The sequence below is a fragment of the Trichosurus vulpecula genome, chromosome 2 (genome assembly GCF_011100635.1).
Source record: "Trichosurus vulpecula isolate mTriVul1 chromosome 2, mTriVul1.pri, whole genome shotgun sequence".
In the NCBI taxonomy this organism is placed as follows: domain Eukaryota; kingdom Metazoa; phylum Chordata; class Mammalia; order Diprotodontia; family Phalangeridae; genus Trichosurus; species Trichosurus vulpecula.
The window spans coordinates 88,594,324-88,615,184 of record NC_050574.1 but is presented as its reverse complement, the minus strand read 5'-3'; the positions used below and the strand labels follow the sequence as shown (position 1 = coordinate 88,615,184).

Genomic DNA, 20,861 nt, shown 5'->3' with positions numbered 1-20,861 from the left:
TTTTCCGACCTCCTACCCTCTTCGGAATTCTAACCTTAGCCATTTACACAAGTTTAATCGTTCCTGCCAAGTGGAGATCTGACATATCATTGTCATTTATGCGCACGTCCTCACACTTGAGACATGATGACTTCTAATTAGCAAATATCTGGCAAGTTTCCTTACACTACACTTTCAAAAGAGATTTCTGCTGCTTTTAGATGATTATTTAAATGTTTTTTCTCTGGGGGGGAGGGAGAATAAGGGACTTATGAATATGAAAACTCTGGAAACAGATTTAGAGTTATGGCCAATAACACTGACCCCTAGCTTTAAGGCCAACCAGTAAAGGACAAAGCCTACACTTAAATGTCAAGCCTCACTTTGGTAGATAACAGATCTCAAGAGTGAATCAAATACTAAATGCTTTCTGTTAGACTGGTCAAATTCAGTCTCAGATACTTACTAGCTGTGTGATCCTGGTCAAGTCACCTAACCCTATTTGCCTCATTTTCCACATCTGTAAAATAAGCTGGAGAAGAAGATGGCAAACCACTCCAGTATCTTTGCCAAGAAAACCCCAAATGGGTTCACAAAGAGTCCAACATGATTGAAACAACTGCAATGAAGTTTTCTCTTCTTCAGATGCAGCCTTTAAACCACTCTCTGGCCTGGTTTAAATTCATTCAAAAATGCAAAGGCAAAACCAGCTCCAGGAATGTGATAAACATTTTATTTATTTTTTTAAGAAAGTAGCTCCAGAAAAACAGACAGGAAAATAATCTAGATCATTTATTTATATATATATATATGTTTTAATAAAAACCTTTACATAATCCTCATGCATAAAGACCCTGGGTAAAGCTGCTATTCACAGCAGTACCTGACACCAGATACCCCAGTCTGTTATTTGGGATTTCCCATGGGCCAGCAGCTGTCTGACAGGGGCTTCCTCTCCTCCCCTAGGGTACGGCACATACAGTCTTCATTTGACTTCAGATGCTACTAGATGGAGGGGCCAGTCTACATGTAGATGGGGGAGGCAGCCACAAGTTGGTTGGGTGTGTGTGGGGCGGGAGGCAAGGAAGGACAGTGGGTAAGTCTCTGGTCTCCAGGCTCCCCCACCTTCTAATGACTCCCTGCTTTGGCAAGAGGTCCAGCAGACATGTTACATAATGATACATTCAGCAAGTGGGGAGGATGAACAGGCCACCTGACAAGCTTCTAAAGTGTAGGAGAAAACAGGAGTGAGCTGGCTGGTTTACAGGGACCTGCTGGGAGTAGAGAATGGGGGTGGGTGAGACATATTTACTCCAGAGTTGTCAAGGATTATGACTGACAATCTGAACCCCAAGGCAGCAGGGATGGGACTCTATTCCCAGAGCAGTGCCAAGATGACAAAAGAGCCAATGACCAAGGATTCATTGCAGGACTTAGCCCCTGCACTATGCTGAGCTTAGAGAGGACTCATATTAAATTCCTTCACTCAATCCAACCTCTTCTAGCCTGTGAGCTAGAAAATCTCAGTGTTTAAAAAGAAACAACCTGGAGATGCTTCCCAAGCTGGAGTAGGCCTGCAGGGGACAGGGTGTGGTGGGGTGAGGGACAGGGGGAATGACTCCTTGGGGAGCAAGGATTCCCCATCCCTCAGGAGGACACAGGACCTGCAGCGAATGGAAATGGAAGGTAGCTAGGGGTTGGAGGGCCCCTCTGCTTGTTGAGGGGAATCTGCCCAAGGTGCTTTATTGACCATTAAAAACCCAACACAACAAAACAATAGTGACTGTGACCTTATTGGAGGTTTGAGCTTCTATCCGGGGCTCTGAAAACCCCACTGCTGCTCCCCACCCCTGAAAATGGCCCTGCCAGGCCCTGGAGGGCACTGCGTACAGTAGGGGGACATAGGGAGTGATCTCCCTTTCCCTGACCAGGGGAATGGCAAATGAATGAATTATCCAAACAGAACACGCACCAGCATTTGCACGAGAAGCGGGAGGGACGGGGCAGAGGCCCAGGGGCTCACTGGCTCCCCACGGTCAGTTCTCGGAGGTAGGATTGTGTGAGGCTACGCAGCTCCTCTAAGGCGTAGTCCTCAGGCATGGGGAGCCGGCCAATGTGAGGAGCCAGCAAGCGCAGAGGGACACGTTGCAGGTCTGCAGGTGAATCCGGGGCTCCTTCTGGGGCCTGCTGAAGGCTCAAAACAACCCGAAGGATGTTGGCTACACGCTTGGCCATGTCTGGAAGATAGAAGTGAAAACTGTTAAGTATGCCCTGATGCCCCTGACACACAACTCTTTTTCTTTTGTTTTATTTTTTTATCTTGACACACAACTCAACAGACAAGAGCTTAGTCCTGAGAATGCTGAGAACCTGGACGAATGGACTGACAGACAAATAGTTTACCTGACTGGGCCAGTCGGTCCTTAGCGTTGGAGCAGTGAATCTGCTCTATCCGGTTACAAAGCGAGGTCACTTTGGTATGCAATTTCTCTAGTTCATAGCCTGGACAATCGAGCTGACAAGAAGAAAGGGTCAGTCTCAGAAGGCTCATGCCCACAGCTGCACCCCCTCCCAAGTTAGATCCTGCAATGCAGCCATCCTCCGGAATCGGAAGACCTAGGCTCTAATTCAGGCTCTGTTCCTAACTTGCTGCGTTCCCCTGACCAAGTCATGTCATCTTTCGGAGTTTCTGTTCCCTCTGCTGAGAGGGTTCAAACGATCCTGATAAAACTTTTATGGAAAGGATGTACGAAACCGAAGAAATCATGCCTCTTATTTAGCCAAAGTTCAAAGAAGGTCAGGGATGGGAACTGGGAGCCTGTAGAAAGGGATATCCTATAGCCAGGGCCCAGCCAAGATGTGGTAAGAAGAAAAGAATAGAAGCAAGGGCCACATTTCCTCCCTACAAAACTGCTTCTTGCTATGCTTCCAAATTGTGACTTTCTCCTTATGGGCTACTCTGGCCCTAAGATCACTTGTCCATTATCTAAAACAATTTTAATCTGGTCACTCTCACCCTAAAAAACCCTTTGAGCAGAAATAAGTTAACTGCTTGAACACCAAAGCAAACACTGTAGGGGTCTCAAGATCTCACAAGCTCATCTTCTGTGAACTCAGACATGCTGACCCACTGCCTCCCCTTCTCCGTGCTCTGCAGGTCTTCCCATAAAACTGCTGTTGCTCTCATCGCTCAAACTATCCCTCCTCCAGGAAATTTCCTTGATTATATGTGGATGAGGTAGAGAGATGGACAGACAAGACTAGCACCCACCTTCCCCCTTGATGGACTTTAAAAAAAAGTACTCCCACCAATATATTTACTGATTCATTAAGTTTCATCACAACTAGATTGTAATGATCTAGAAAGGGAGAAGAGTTCTTTGCTATATTTGTTACACAGAGTGATCAAAGAAAGGCCTGGGGCAGGAAGCTAATCAAGCTTTTGTGAACATTTTGTAAACCTTTTGGCCTCAGCTAGCTACCTGCTGAATTTGGCTGAGCATTTCGATGACCCGGATGTAATCCAGATAAACTAATCCAGCTGTGTCCCAGTCCTGAATAAGGCTGCTGCGCTCTGGGGGAGATAGGTCTTCCAGGAATCCCTTTAGGTAGCTGTAGTTCTCATTTATAATGGCATCTGAAGAAGACAAGAATAGAATATGCCCGAGTCACACACCCAGGATGAAGGAAAGAATAAAAAAGTCCAATCACAACTTCATTTATTGAATGATATGTGAAGAACAGTGGTTTTTACGTAGGTTATGAGACAAATAAAATATATTAAGTGTAGCTGTTATTACCAAGCTGAACTGGGTTACTTCAGATGAAAAATGTTTGTTGGGGAACTAAGTCAACCTTACTACTTTTTGTTTCCTACTTCTATCCCAAAATTGATCTTCCATCATAGATCTATCTCCCTTTTAAAATGGGGCTGCCCAAGAAAGAATCCTGTCTTCTGGTTTCTGTCAAAGCTCTTCTAGTTTAATACAGTCTGAACTGAGGCCAAGATACCCCAACTCACCAGAGGCCAAATGCCTGATGACCAGTTTGTGGCAGTGGTTCCAGTGTCCAGCTTTAAATAGGTAGAGGGCCTCCAGGTGCTGGTCGCATTCCATGTGGGCACGCACAGCCTTGGCCTCATGGATCCACTCGGCAGGCACACACAGCTTCTCGGTCAGGAAAGACTCCTTGGCCCAGGATTCAGGGGTCTCTGACAGTGTGCAGTGCCGAGTGAGCAGCTCCCGTACTGCCTTCTCACGCATACTGGGAAGGGGGGAACAGAGAAAGGAGGATGAAATGGTTTTCACTAAGACAGCATGATCCCTACCTGCTCCAACCTGAGTTTTTAGCATTGTTTCCGTGGGGTTAACTTCCCATTATCATCAATTATAAGAAGATAAAAAGACTGAGGCCCCAGCTGGGGGGGGGGGCGGGCGGGCGCGGGCGCGGAACAGTGGACGGGGACAACATGGTATCTTTTCTAAGATGAAACCCTGAGCGTTCATAGTCTGCTCCTTTTCACTGATGAAGGAGCCTCTAGCGAGTCTGACAGCAGTCTATTGGACAATGAAACAAAATGGACAAGGAAGAAATCTGGAAGCCTGGGTTTCCCTCAGACCTTTAATTCTAGCCTGGAAAATAATAATTGTAGTTCCTCACATTTCTATGGTGCTTTACTACTTACAAAGTATTTTCCTCACAACACCCTGTGAGTTAAATAATTAAGTTTCATCCTCATTTTACAGATAAGTGAACAGACTCACAGGCTGTCAGTCACCTCAGGCCACATAGCTAGTAAGCAGTTAACTCTGGTACAGCTCCCAGTATAGCTAATTCCAAGTCTATTGCTCTTTCCAATAATCACTTCAAGGAGCTATGATTTTGTCGATAGATTCTTTCTGCTGGGGCTTATCCCAGCCCCTTCACTCCTTAGGAGACTGTCTATGCATTGATGTGGCTAAGAAAATTCACTGCCCAAAGACCAATCTAGTGATAAGCTTTTCAAATGCTACCTACTCCATGACATCTTCCTTGAAGGCACTTTGTTTATAAGCCTTTCATACATTTTCCACCTTGACTTGTGTCTTATCCTCATAATGAGATTATAAACTCCATGAAAGTAAAAACTGAATCTTTGTAGCCCCTGCTATAACTAGCGGTGGTCTCGTATCTGTCTGGCTGCTGCTCTTCTTTCTTCTTTTCTTTGCTGGGTAAGTGTGTGCCAGTCCCTTTCCAGGGTTGTTCTGGGCTTTCTTCTCTTTCCCTAGGCAATCCCACAGGTATAACTATATCCTACATGCAGAATTCTCTCAGATTTATACATCCAGACTACATCTTACTCCTGAATTCTAGGCCTCTATTACTAGCTGTTTATTAGACACCCCTACCTGGATTGCCATGGGTATCTTAAAACACCCAAAATAGAATTCATTAACTCACTCTACCCCTTCCTCAAACACTACTATCTTTCCAGTCACCTTGGTTTACGGTCTTTGTCATCTCCCACTTCTTATTCTCCCCAACATCCAATCGATCATCACTCTTGTCAACTTCCTCTTCACAGTATTTACTGCATCCATCAAATTCTCTCTGCTAACAGAGATGCCATACTAGTTTAAGTACTCATCACCTCACGTGCCTGAATTATGGCAATAGCCTCCTAATTGGTTTCTCTACCATAAGTCTATCCCTTCTCCTCCAATCTATCCTCCCTCATGCCTTGAATACATTTCCTTCTTACCTCCACCTCAGAGAATCCGAGCTTCCTTAAAAAAGTTAGCAACTTCTTACTGGAAGCCTATTCTGATCCTCCCAGTTACTAATATCCTCCTCCTACACCCCCCTCCCCAAAATTACTTTGTATGTTTTGTTTACTTTTCTGCGTACATATTGTTACTCAGCCTACACCCCCAACAGAATGTAAATTCTTTAAGAGTAGAGACAGTTTTATTTTTGTCTTTCTCGCTCAGGGCCTGGCACTTAATAAATGCCCTTTTAATACATATTGTTTTTAATACCATTTAACTTGACTAGAGTGATCCTCATGAGTATAAGGCTCACAATACCTAATCACTGGGTTTGAAGCTGGGACCTTCTAAAACTTGTGTTTTACTGGTATCATCTTCAAGGATTCAGAACGTACCCCATGACAAGGCACTTGAGGAAGGCTTTGGTGGAAGCACTGTAATACATTCTGCTGCAGATAGAGTAAATCCTAGGAATGCCACCACCTGTGTAAGTAAACAACTACACTATAAAGTTGTCCTTTTCCTAGAATGTTCGCAAAGGGCCTGACTGCATACAAAATGCTTAATACACATTTTCTGAATTAAACTGGAAGTAATGAAAATCATTTTATTTCTTGAATATTACTTTTTGGGGTCTGAAGCAGATCCTGGGGGTTGCCTTTCACTCACCTTGTGTTGGTGATATGCAGTAGGACAAAGATAGCCCACTCCCATAGCCCTTCACTCTCGAGCTGAGCAGCATAGCTGGCATGCAGCACACCTTCACACTGCTCAGACAGGTGGGTATAATTCAGGGCCTGTAGGACTTCCCAGAGGTGCCAGCTCAAGCGATAGTCCAAAGGATCAGAGGTTATACTCTGGGGATCCAACAGCTGATTCAGATCATAATGCCTATAGGAGAAAGTGAGAAGAAAGAGTAGGTGAAAAATGGGTGTATTGGTTGGGGGGCAGGGAGGGGGTTTAGGGAAGAGGTAAGAGAAAAATATTATCACGCTGGCCCAAGAAATGGACCACAGACTGAACTGAGACTTCAGTGAATTTCCTACTTCTTTCAGCAGAGATGCAAAAAGATAATCCAAATGTTACAATAGAAAACTAGATTTAAGTGTTATGGATTTAGATAGATAACTACGTATTTCTCCCCAAATTTTATGTCATATCGTAAAAAACACATTTTCCCAGAGCCACAGACAATCCATGGTTAACACTTCATTCATACTAAGTAAGCTGTTGAAATTGTCTGATATAATAGTTTGCTGTTTTTGGTTACATCTTTTATCTCCTCATTAAAAAAAAAAACAAAAACTAAAAAAACTAAACTCCTATTTTCCTTGTTCTTTGGATCTGCATCCAGAATTCTGGCATCTGATTTTAAGGTTTATGGAGTCCTAAAAAAAAGAAAAGCTGTTAATTACATGCCTAAGCACAGATATGCTCCTCATAGGATCATAAAATTATCTACAATGGCAAAACATATTAGATGCAAATACAGTTGGCTCAACACTGGGCCCTGTGGGCCAGTGATAAGCATAAATGATAAAAATATATTGGTTACTAAGTGTACTATTATCATTCCCATTTTAGAGAAAAAGAAACCAAGACTCAGAAGGGTTATGTGACTTATCCAGTCATGGCCATTATGTGAACAGAGCAACATGAATTCCACTATCTCTCAGCAAAATCCATAAATCATCTCAACCCTGTACTTCATTATTCAGCCAATATCTCCAAACTGTCATCATCTTTGAACCTTCTAACTGTGCAGCTATTTGGAGTTTCACTTCTCTTTGCCTCCCCATAGAAATTAAAAACAAAAAAACCAACCCTCTACAAATGGCATAAGAATTGATAGCACTAGGACATGGCTCTCTTTTCAAAAATAAATTTGTTTTATCTTGAACTTAAACATGAAAAAAAAACAACACATTCCATATGAATCAATAAGCAAACATTAAGTGCCTACTATGTTCCAGGCACAGCGCAAAGCTGAGAATACAAAGAAAGGAAAAGATAGTTTCTGCTCTCAAGGAGCTCACAATGTATCTAGCAAGGGAGATATGTGAACAGCTATGTACCAATGTGCTATCAATGTACAAGTTAATTTAGAGATAATAAATAGAGGGAGGGCACAAATACAATGCAACACCACAAGAGGGTTCCATATGAAACTGTGAATCTCCATTTCATATTGCTTGCTTTTAAAAAGAACTAGATAAATTCCACACAACACTTTCAAAACTGTCCTCACTTGTCTGTGCTTCTTTATAAATTTTCTATTGTCTTCTGTGCATTTTAAAAAAATGTTCCAATGCCTCTTTTTTTTTTTTTGGTACTGCCAAATCCATCTCTCCTCCTAACACCCACCCCACCTAAAAACCAAGAGAAAAAAAAAAACCACTGTAATAAATATATAAATAGCCAAGCAAAAGGAATTCACACAATGGTCATATCAAAAAATGCACATCTTTTTCTTCTCTCGCTTCCTGGTGGCTAACATATCTTATCATAAGTCCTCTGGAGACATGACTGGTCATTGTACTGATATGAGTTCTTAAGACTTAAAAATGCTTTTCTTTACAACTGTGCCATACTTGAATTTGAATAAAATGACCTAAAAGCAGCTATGTGGCACAGTGGAAAGAATGCTGGGCCTGGAGTACAAATCCAGTCTTAATAAATGCTTGTTTCCTGATTCTGCCACACACAATGGGTCAGTTAAGACTACCCAGGATTCCCCAATATTGTCTCTTTTATAATTTCTTATAGTGAAATAGCATTCCATTACATTCATATACATAATTCATTCAGCCATTCCTCAATCATCTCTTGTTCTTTGCTTTCTCTGCTCTTTCAAACTCCCCTTCAGAATCAGGATCAGGAAGTTTGCTTGTGACTTCCCCCAGTATTATCCTCTACCTTCACCTCTCCTCTCTCTGTGCCTATTTGCTTCCCTGTTGGGTGTGATATCTTTCTACACCATACACTGTGTGAATGCATATGTTCAACTATCCTCTATTTCCAGAAAGAGGGAGGTTCACCTGATGCGTACTCATCCCACTTCTTCTCCTCCATGTTTATATCCTCCTCATAAACCACAACTGTGAAAAATAGTAAGATCTACTTCCTAAATCCTCTTTTCTCCATTATTATAATCTTACTATACCTTCCCTTCTTTTCCCTCTCCAACCCTGTGAAGAGGACCAACCCATCCTCAGGTCTTCTGTTTCTTTTACTTAACTCCCTCAATACTCTTTCAAATATTAAAGTTCTGAAAGGACACTTGTTTCTCTTCCTCCTATTAGAACCTCAGCACTACATCATTGCACAACTCCTTTCAATTTCTCCAAAAAATTTACCTTTCTAGGTTTCTCTTAACTTGTATTATGTATTTCAAAGTTTCTACTTAGGTCTGTTCTTTACATCAGGAATGCCTGAAAGTCCTCTATTCCATTAAAGACTTATTTTTTCTCTCTACAGGATTACACTCATTTTTGCAGGACAAGTTATTCTTGGTGGTAAGCCTATATTTTTGCATTTTGGAATATTGTATTCCAAGATCTCCTCTCACTTATCCAAGAAGAAGCTGCTGCCAGGTCTTGTATGACCCTTGGTACTTCAATTCTTTCTTATATGTTTGTAGTATTTTTTTCTTTCATCTTTGGAATTTAGCTACGACATTTCTGGAATTTTTACTTTTGGAGGTCCTTTTAAGGAGATGGGAGATGATTTTTTTTAGTAAGTAAAGCTTCCCCCCCGCCAATTAACAAAAATCAGTTATTTCTCTTCACCACCCCACTTTCACTAAAAACAAAACAAAACAAACAAAAACAACAACAACAACAACAACAAAAAAAAAAACCCACTCTCGTAATAAATATGCATAGCCAAAGAAAACAAATTCCCACATTGGCCACATCCAAAAAATATACGTCTCATTCAGTACCCTGAATCCATTGTTCCCTGTCAGTTGTTGGGTAATATGCTTCATCATCAGTTGTCTGGAGTTATGGTTGGTTACTGCACTGATCAGAAGTCTTAAATGTCTTTCAACATAAAATCAGTTTCTACTATAATTCAAGTTTCAAAAAGGCAAATTTGTTTCAACAGGGCTAAGCTATTAGAGAATGTTTTGAAAATATTTTGCATTTTGAGCTTGATTCTGTTGCAGTTTTTCCCAAGAGAAGCTGCTTGAGTGCAGAAAGTTGCACCAACTCACAGAAACCCAAATTGTAGCCCTTCCAATGCCCACTCCCAGAAGCCACCATCATATCTTGGTCAGGGTAGGAGCTGTGTGCAGAGGAGGGCTGGTACACACCACCCTCTACCCTTCCTCCATGGCCCAGAATTGGACTCATGCATAATTGTAGTGTTTATGGTATTTCTTAACCATTTAACAAGTAAGTATAAAATGGTGCTGCCACATTTTATTTTTTTTAATTTATTTTTTATCTTTTCATTTTTATTTTAAAAATGTGTCACTGATGAAGTTTTTAAGTGATCTCATTTTAATTATCTTTTTTCTATAACCTTGTGGCTTTTATCGAGTGACTTGGCATAGTGCTGTACTTTTAGGGAATGTATGTATGTTGCATTATAGCAAAACTATCTGTAGTTTGTTGTTATAATGTTATTGCATATGTATGTTGTCTATATTTATACATAATTATTCTTCCAGTTCTGCTCACTTTACATCAGTTCATACAAAACTTCCCAAGGTTAACACGAACTTTCCTTTTATTACTTCTTATGGAACAATAACAGTCATCTATCATAATTTGTTCAGTCACTCCTCAAATGATGGGTACCCCCTTCACTACTAGAAGAGATGCTATACTGTTTTTACATATGAATGCATTTCCTCTTTCTTTGTTTTAGGGCACAGATGGAGTAGTAATAACTCTGGGTCAAGGGGTCATTTGTTGGATTCCACTTTTCCCTGTGCTTAAAGATACCTCAAAAAGTAAAGTAAGTGACCTTAGAGGGTGATGGAGCTCATTACCCTAATAGTTAGGAAGTTCTGCATTACAATGAGATGAAATTTGCATTCCACCATCCTCCTTTCATTGATCCTGGTCCTACCCCTTTGGGGTCAAGCAAAACAAATTTAATCCTTCCACATCAATTCTTCAAATACTTGAAGACAACTGTGAAACTATTCATAGTATATAGAGCTGAAAAAAGCCTCACAGATACTTAATAAATCACCTCATTTTTATAGATTAGCAAACTGAAGCCCACAGAAGAGGTCTTGCCCAAAATCACTCAGGTTAAGTAGCAAAATAGTGATTTGAAACCAGGTCCCCTATTATGTCCTGGTAGTCTTCTTGCTGCCCCAACACAAGGCTGTTTGGATATCAAATCACCTAACGTATATGAAATCACCACATAAATGTCAGCTACTACTATAACTTAATTATAGCTTTCCTGAGCTCTCAATAGCTAAAGACTATTCAGATGAGGCAAACAGCAGCAGCAAAGCTGGGGAGGGGAGGGGAACGACCCTCCAGGGCAAAACAAATCATACCTGTCACTGTAGAGCTTGAGGAGGTGAAAGCACACATCTCTAAGAGGTCTCCTTGTATCATCATCTTCCAATACACAGCCAGAGTCTTCAAGATATGAAGGCAAGGGACAACAAGCATATTTTTCACTTTCAGAGGTGTTCTGCAGAGAGAGGATATTAAGATTGTGGACAACTGCTTTCATCCATTCTTTGGCCATAAGCTAGCCCCATTTCAGTTTTTTCAGGGAAAGGCAGGACAGGAATATAAAAGGCTAAAACATATTCTTAAGATTTCAGAAGGTTATGTTATAGCCATGCTCTCCAAAATGGGTATCCTAGCTTTAATGACCTAGAACAGATATACGTTGCCCTCATCTTTCCTTCTTTTTTTTTTTGGAGTGAGGAAGGCAAGACAATTGAACACAGCTCACACCAAGAGCAGAGGTGTGACAAGGGACTAATCAAGAAACTACAACATTCAAGTTTGCAAAAATATTATCGTAACTTAACACAGCCTTAGAATAATGATCAAGATAAAGATAAGTAAAACAAATACGAATTTCTGGTGCCCCCTCCCACGACAGTGCCCCAGATCTGGATGTCACTAAGGAACGTTAATAAATGAAGCCAGACTTGAGAAATTCTGACAAAATAACATCAATATAGAACAATACGGACATTTCAATAAAGGTAAGACAAGTATTTTTCTGGAAGGGTTTCAGCCCAACTTATCTAGAGGTGAAGGCCTGGGCTACATGAATGAGATCATCCTTCATACTTCCCCACCCTAACTCCTGAGTCTTTTTTCTGCTTTTTTCTGACACTCATTACCTGGAATGCTTCCTCATACATGCTGAGAGCCTGGGAAATGGAAGCAGTAGGAGGAAGGAGGTACCAGAAATGGACAGCAATTGAGCGCTTCCAATCCAGCTGAGAACAGACATTGATACTCTTCTGTTCTGAGAGTTGCCATACCTGCAAGGGGCAACAAACATGAATGGTAGAGCTTGTACATGACCTTACATTAATTTTTAACTGCTGGTTTTTCACTTTGTCTCCACCAGGGTCTACCACACTATCAGCTGAAAAGATTTACAAAGGGTTTTGTGATGTGTAATCAGCCAACCAACAAGGATATTAAGCTCTGACTTTGTTTCAGACGGTGTGCCACAAAGACAAAAATAAATAGCCCTTGCCTTCAAGGAACTTACATTAATCAGAGAATTTAAAATGTACACATATAAAAAATATACATAAGGCACTTTTCTTTTTTGTGCAGGAGGAGGGGTAGACAGTGGAAAAGAGTTAGAAGGCCTCACTAAGTAGAACCTGAATTGAATTTTGGAGGAAGTTGAGTATTCTAAACAGTGAAGGTAAGAAAGGAAAGCATTCCAAACATAGGAGATAGTATATGAAAAGACACAAAGACAGGAGGTGGATTGCCACAGAAAGCCAATTTAGCTGGACCAAAGAAAATGTGTAGGGGAATAACCTGTAAGAAGGTTGAAGCCAGGTTATGAAGGAATTTAAATGCCCATGGTGATGTTAAACAGGTAAGAAATTTTGTCCTTCTGCATTATTTTAGGATGAGGAGGCAGAAAGATGAAATAAGGATCTAGGACATGTGTTAGTAATCATGCTATGCATGCTAAAAGTGGTATAATATGTCTGAGTTGATACAGTCAGAGAAAGTACTTCACAAGTTTGTCTCTGAGGCTCTCTATTTACCCTCACCCCCCACCACTGTACCCTTTCCATCATTGCTGATGACCTCCCAGGTACTCTAGACTGCGTCTTGCTTTCCATTCTTACTCTCCATAGGCTATCGGCTAACCCCTGCCAGGTATTACTACATATGATTAGAAAAAAAGGTGCTGAATTTCATTAAACTAAAAAGGCATTTTAAAATGTAGTCTTTAAAGATCCAAAAGAATGAAGACATGGTGAAGACCTTCTGGGACGATCAGCCCCAGGTACTTTAAGCATGTGGATATGATCTCTGAAAGGTCACCAATCTCTCAACTTGTTTTCTGACTGCTCGACAAACATTTGTAAGTGCAAAGTGTTCAACACTGGAAAGTCATTTTAGAAATAAGGACTCCTGTGGTCAAAACTTCTGGCTAATACCGAACTCAAATACAGAAGTCTGAAAACAATCTGAAAAATGGGAGAAAAGGACATAGGACATACTGGTTTTCCAGCCAAGAGAGTAAAAATGCGTAGTCGATCCTCCTGGATGAAGCAGTCTGCCTGGAGCCCATGCCAGTCTACCAGCTGCATGGTGAGCAGCTCCCGGACTGGCTGGCTGCCCCCAAGCTGGGACAGAAGAAGAGCAAGTCGGTGATCACCTAGAAGAAAAACCCAATTATTGGTGCCACAAGTCCATCTCAGAGAATCAGTAAGACGTGGAACAACACGAAACCTAACATCCCTCTAGCTCTTAAAAGTTTACAAATCATTTTATTGCAACAGTCCTGCTACATATGTAGTACTCTTTTTATTATTCCTATTTCAGACAGAAGGAAACTAACTAGCCCAGGGTTAGTGTCATTTCTCCTGCACTATACGGTCTATTCTCTTTAGTATTCTTGTCCTTTTCTTTAACATTTAAGGGAAATTTCCTAAGCAAAGACTCAGTTCTCCTCACTTTTCTATGGTGCAATCAGGACAGGTATATAAGGGTCTCACAGTGGAAAGGCTGCTGGATTTGGACATGAAAGACTAGGGCTCAAATACCATAATGTTGAGCAAATTACTTAACCTCTCTAGCTCTCCATTTTCCCAACTGCAAAACCAGGGAGTTGGACTAGATGGTCTCTCAAGTCCTTTCCAGCTCTAAATCTGTACTGCTATGATTTAATCTCAAACTAAGAAAGAATTCATGAACAAAATAAATATGGGTAGATAGGTGGTACAGTGCATAGAGTGCTGGACCTGGAGTTAAGAAGAACTGAGTTCAAAGCCAGCTTCAGACACTCACTAGGTATGACTCTGGGCAAGTTACTTAACTTCTGTATCCATGTGCAATTCCACAAAATGAGAATACTAATTAATAGCACTCTCCTCCCAGTACTGCTGTAAGGATAAAATGACGTATTTGTAAAGTGCTCTGCAAATCTTAAAGTGTTATCTATATTAGGGCTGGCTATTGAAGAATTTGTATCCTTCATTATCTACTATTACATTCAGGCAAAATCTTAAGAGTTCTGTAAACTGGAATACAAATAGGAAATCAGTTAGCCTGATGATAGATACTCTATTTCAAAACGGAAGGTATTACTCAGAGGACAGTTGTCTGTACTGTGGGAAACCGTCTTTATAAGACAGTGATCATTTTCATACAGGCAGTAATCATTTTTCAACATGGAAGCGTCACATACATGAAGATTCTGGTTTATGAATATTCCTGTTTAAAAGGACTTTAAGGAAAAGGTTTTCTTATTTCCCATAATCATTCTCAAAAAGCCTGTATCACACTTTGCTGTTTTGTGACTATAATTCGATCACTGATAATTCATTCTGATGACAGTCTGGTCAGATTCTTATTCTCTGAAGCAGAAGCCACACAGATGGTGCCTGAGATTAGGCTGAATAACAACTAGTCCTGGCATATTTGCTTTATAATCTATGACTTTTAAAAATTATTTCAATTATTATTATTAACTTGGTAACATTAACAAATATTCCTTACACAAAGAACAAAATAAAAAAGGGCTAGATATGGCATTGTGAATCTAACATTATGCATAGCTTGGTTTTGAAAAAAACAGATTATTAATTTTATGACAGTTCTAACACTATGCAGCTTGCCTGTCTAAGTCTCATTCAACATTTCTATCTTTCCTCCACGAGGTAGGAAGTATAATTAAATGTCAGTTCTCTAGAGCCACTGCATCAATCACAGTTTTCACATCTTTCGCAGTTGTTTTCCTTTATAATTTAGTTACTCTATCAATTGTTCTCCTGGTTCAGCTCACTTCACTCTGACTCATTTCAGATATAGATTCCTCATAGGTTTTTCTGAACCTGTCATTTTTGTCACTCCTTATAAGACAAAAATATTACATTACATTCATATACCATCATTTATTCAGCCATTCCTCAATGAATAGCCACCCATTTTGTTCCAAATTCTTTGCTGCAATAAAAATTAATGCTATAAATACTATTTTTGCACATGGGTCCAGAAAAGACCTCTTTCTTTGATTTCTTTGCTTAGCAATGGTAATATATGGCTGGATGAAAAGGCACACACAGCTTAATGATTTTTTTGGGTATAGTTCCAAATTGCTTTCTAGAATGTTTAGATCAATTTATAGTCCTACTAGCAGCTCATTTACATGCCTATCCTAAAGCCACTGTAACAATTGTTATTTTCCTATTTCAGTCATCTTTGTTAATCTTTGTTTAAGGTAGAACTGCAATTGTTTTACTTTGACTTTCTTGAATTATTACTAATTTGGGATATTTTCATATTGCTGTTGTTGGCCTGGATTTCTTCCTTCTTGAAAACTGCTTGTTGATATCTCCTGAACATTTTATCTATTAGGGAATGACTCTTGTTCTTATAAATTTGAAAATATTCCATATATATGTATGTACATATCTTTGATATTAGAACTTTATCAGAGAAAGATGTGTCTGTGCAAATACCTTTTGAATTGTATGTAATCAACCCTTTTCTATACCTATTGATATAATCATCTGATTTTTGTTAGATTTAATATATAGAAACAACAATATTGAAACAACCATGGATTCCTCATAAAAAATCCAACTTGGTCATAGTATATAATTTCTTTAATACGTTTCTGTCTTTGATGTTCATTAAAGACAGTAAAGATTCATTAAAGATAAGGTCTATGGTTTTCTTTCTCTGCTTTGTCTCTCCTTGGTCCATATTTGTCTCATTTAAGTAGTTTGCTAGGATTCCTTTTTTCCTTATTTTTGAAAACAATTTAATGTAAATTAATGACTCTTTGGATGTTTGACAGAATTTATTTTGCAAATGCATCTGATTCTGGCTTTCCCCCTCCTTCTTGGAATTCCTTTGTGGCAAATTCAATTTCTTTTTCAGAGATTGGAAAATTATTTTTTGTTCTGTTAATCTAGGAATTTTATATTTTTTGTAAAAATCTGTTCACCTGACTTGTCAGCTTTGCAACTAAAAATGAATGTTTTGAAAGTATAAGGAATAAGCTTGACCCCAAAAGAGATATGAAAGGACACCTCCTCCTCCCCAACCCCAGCTCTTCTGCAAAGGAGTGATGAGGGTAGGAGGTATCCATAGGTATGGAATATTGCATAATAATGACAGATGTTCTTTGATGTGCTCATCCCCCCCCCACCCCATCTGCTCCCTTAAGAAAATATTTGCAGCTAATGAAAAGAAACGTATACTCTTTGATAAACCCAAAGAGGCCAGCTTCTGGGCTAAGAACTCAGTATTTCACAAAAACTGCTGGGAAAATTGGAAAACGGTAGGGCAGAAACTAGGCATAGACCAATATCTTACACCATATACCAAAATAAAGTCAAAATGGGCTCCTGATTTAGGGAATAAAGGCTGATACTATAAGCAATTTGGGAAAGCAAGGAATAGTTTACCTATCAGATTTATGGAAAAGAAAAGAATTCATGACACAACAAGAGATAGACAGCATTACAAAATGCAAAATGGATTATTTTGATTATGTTAAATTGAAATGTTTTCGTACAAAAAAAGTCAATGTAACAAAGATTAGGAGAGAAGCAGAAAATTGGGAAAAAATCTTTACAACCAGTGCCTCTGATAAAGGGTTCATTTCTAAAATATGCAGGGAACTGAGCCAAATATATAGGAATACAAGTCATTCCCCAATTGAGAAACAGTCAAAGGATATGAACAGGCAGTTTTCAGAGGAAGAAATTAAAGATATCTATAGGCACATGAAAAAATGCTCTAAATCACTACTGATTAGAGAAATGCAAATCAAAACAACTCTTACATACCACATCTCTCCTGTCAGATTGGTAAAAATGACAAAACAGGAAAATGATAAATGCTGGAGAGGATGTGGGAAAATTGGAACACTGTTACATTGCTGGTGGAGTTGTAAACTGATCCAGCCATTCTGGAGAGCAATTTGGAACTATGCCCAAAGGGCTATAAAAATGTTCATACCCTTTGACTCAGCAATACCACTTCTAGGGTTGTATCCCAAAGAGATCACACAAGTGGGAAAAAGACCCATATGTACAGAAATATTTATAGTGGCTCTTTTTGTAGTAGCTAAGAATTGGAAATCAAGGGGATGCCCATCAATTGGGGAATGGTTGAATAAGCTGTGGTATGTGAAGGTAATGGAATACTATTGTGTTATAAGAAATGGGGATGATACGGACTTCCTAACAACCTGGAAAAACCTACACGATAAAATGCAGAGTGAGCAGAGCAGAGCCAGGAGAACATTAAAGACAACCACAGACATATCGACTCTTTGAGGACTAACCCTAATAGACTTTGCTCTTCTCAGCAACACAAGGTGCAAAGACAACTCCAAAGAACTCATGATGGAGAATACTATCTACACCCAGAGAAAGAACTATAAAGTATGAATGCAGATTGAGGCACACTTTATGCTCGCCTTTTTTTTCCTCTCTTTTGTTTTTGGGGGTTTTTTTGCTTCTGTTTCTTCTTTCTCATGATTTATTCCATTGGTCATAATTTTTCTCCACAATTTGACTAGCGTATAAATTAGTTCAATGTGAAGTTATACATGGAAGATATATTGGATTCCATGCCATCTTGGGGAGGGAGGGGGGGAGAAAATCTGGAACTCAAAATTATGTAGAACAGAGTGTGGTAAACTAAAAATTTAAAAAAAAAAACCTGTTATTAAAAAAAAAAGAAAGAAAAAGAAAAAGAAACATCAAGGAAGGTGGCCTAGCTGTACCAGATCTAAAATTTTATTATAAAGCAGCAATGATCAAAACTACTTGGTGCTAGCTAAGAAACAGTGGTGGATCAGTGGAATGAGGTAGGTACACAAGATACTCTAGACACTCAATGGCTATAGTAATATACTGTTTGATAAGCCCAAAGACTCCAGCTTTTGGGTAACTCACTATTTGACAAAAACTGCTAGGAAAACTGGAAAATTAGTATGGCAGGAACTAGGCATTGACTAACATCTTATGCCGTATACCAAGATAAAGTCAAAATGGGTACACAATTTAGACATAAAGGGTGATACTATAAACAAATTAGGAGAGCAAGGGGAGACGGAGCCAAGATGGTGGCTGGAAAGCAGGGACTTGCGTGAGCTCCCACCCAGGTCCCTCCAAACACCTATAAAAATGGCTCTGAACAAATTCTAGAACTGCAGAACTGACAAAATAGCAGAGGGAGGCAGGGCTCCAGCCCAGGACAGCCTGGATGGTTGCTGGGTAAGGTCTATCGAATGGGGCTGGGGAGCGGAGTGGAGCAGAACTCAGCGTGGGCCACATGGACCAACCAGACCAGGAGCTGGGTGGAACAGGCCCTAGCGCCCTGAATCAGTGAGCTGTGGCAGTTATCAGACTTCTCAACCCACAAACACCAAAGACAACAGAGAAGGCTGGTGGAAAAAGCTGCTAGGACAGAGTGAAAGGAGTTCATGGTTCGGCCACCACCCCAGGGGCAGCAGAAGTGGTGCAGCTACAGAATGACAGCTGCAGTTGTTTCTGGCCCCAGGCCAACCTGGTGGGAGGAGTTAAGTGGCAGATCTGAGTGGGAGTGCAGAGCCAGCTTAGATCTGAGTCTGGTCTGGGTTGGCGGTTCTTGGGAGAAGAGTAGCGCTGGTGTGGCAGAGCTTGCTGTGTAGTTCTGAAAACAACAGCACAGCCCCTCAAGCTTGGGACAAAGTACTCTATACTCTACAAGCAGTCATACCCCTACAAAAAACTCAAGGGTCAAGTAAGTTGGCTGGGAACATGGCCAGGCAGTGAAAACAGACTCAGATTCAGTCTCAGACTTTGGAATCTTTCTTTGTTGACAAAGAAGACCAAAACATACAGCCAGAAGAAGTCAACAAAGTCAAAGAGCCTACATCAAAAGCCTCCAAGAAAAACATAAACTGGTCTCAGGCCATGGAAGAGCTCAAAAAGGATTTGGAAAAGCAAGTTAGAGAAGTAGAGGAAAAATTGGGAAGAGAAATGAGAAAGATGCGAGAAAACCACGAAAAACAAGTCAATGACTGGCTAAAGGAGACCCAAAAAAATACTGAAGAAAATAGCACCTTCAAAAATAGACTAACTCAAATGGCAAAAGAGCTCCAAAAAGCCAATGAGGAGAAGAATGCCTTGATAAGGCATAATTAGCCAAATGGAAAAGGAGGTCCAAAAGACCACTGAAGAAAATACTACCTTAAAAATTGGATTGGAGCAAGTGGAACATAGCGACTTTATGAGAAATCAAGATATTATAAACAGAACCAAGGAATGAAAAAGTGGAAGACAATGTGAAATATCTCATTGGAAAAACCACTGACCTGGAAAATAGATCCAGGAGAGACAATCTGAAAATTATTGGACTACCTGACAGCCAAGATCAAAAAAAGAGCCTAGATGTCATCTTTCAAGAAATTATCAAGGAGAACTGCCCTGATGTTCTAGAGCCAGAGGGTAAAATAGAAATTGAAGGAATCCACCGATCGCCTCCTGACAAAGATCCCAAAAAGAAAACTCCTAGAAATATTGTTGCCAAATTCCAGAGCTCCCAGATCAAGGAGAAAATACTGCAAGCAGCCAGAAAGAAACAATTTGAGAATTGTGGAAACACAATCAGGATAACACAAGATCTAGCAGCTTGCACATTAAGGGATGGAAGGGCTTGGAATATGGTATTCTGGAGGTCAATGGAGCTAGGATTAAAACCAAGAATCACCTCCCCAGCAAAACTGAGTACCATGCTCCAAAACAAAATATGGACTTTGAATAAAATAGAGGACTTTTAAGCTTTCCCAATGAAAAGACCAGAGCTGAATAGAAAATCTGACTTTCAAACACAAGAATCAAGAGAAGCATGAAAAGTCCCTGCCAGAATTGCTGGGGAAACAGCTGCTGCCAGCTCTGCATTCATTTCCCTGCTGAGAAGTTTGTGTGTCAGACCAAAGGGGCTGTTGAGGGGGAAGAAATGAACCACTGCAATGAGACTTTTTCAGCTGCTCCCAATCTGACTTTCTAGGAGTACTGAGGAGAAGACTGGCTGTTGACTTCCCATAAGAGGCCATGAAAATAGCATTCTCTGGTACCTTCTGCAATAACATTAAGAATAAAGAAAGGAAATAGAGAAGGAAGGAGCTATGGACTGTTACTACCCAGAGTCGTAGAAGATGATTCATCATTTAAGTTGTACTAGACTAGGAAAACAGTGTCCATTTGGGATAGAACCTTTTGCTTAGCATTGTTTACCTGTCAGATCTATGAAGAAAAGAAGAATTTTTTTTTGGAGGGGGGATGGCAGGGCAATTGGGGTTAAGTGACTTGCCCAAGGTCACACAGGTAGTAAACGTGTTTCCTTATCTTTAAAATAGAAATAATATGTTGCAGCATCTATCTCACAAGGTTATTGTGAAGATCAAAGGATACAAGGCATTGAAAAGGTTTTGCAA

General features: G+C 40.1%; 1 protein-coding gene across 4 annotated transcripts in view; it reads right to left on the bottom strand.

Moving 5' to 3' along the window:
* Positions 1-698: 698 nt before the first annotated feature.
* The window catches only part of NUP98 (nucleoporin 98 and 96 precursor), a 106,020-nt gene continuing 85,857 nt past the window's right edge, over positions 699-20,861 (bottom strand). For all 4 annotated transcript variants that reach the window (XM_036747858.1, XM_036747861.1, XM_036747860.1 and 1 more), the window contains 8 exons: positions 13,420-13,577; positions 12,061-12,204; positions 11,251-11,390; positions 6,396-6,617; positions 4,001-4,242; positions 3,462-3,616; positions 2,383-2,494; positions 699-2,216 (listed from right to left, as the gene is read on the bottom strand). In XM_036747858.1, coding sequence (XP_036603753.1) covers positions 1,999-2,216; positions 2,383-2,494; positions 3,462-3,616; positions 4,001-4,242; positions 6,396-6,617; positions 11,251-11,390; positions 12,061-12,204; positions 13,420-13,577 — 1,391 coding nt within the window. In that variant the 3' untranslated portion in view covers positions 699-1,998. The remainder of the gene's footprint in view (positions 2,217-2,382; positions 2,495-3,461; positions 3,617-4,000; positions 4,243-6,395; positions 6,618-11,250; positions 11,391-12,060; positions 12,205-13,419; positions 13,578-20,861) is intronic.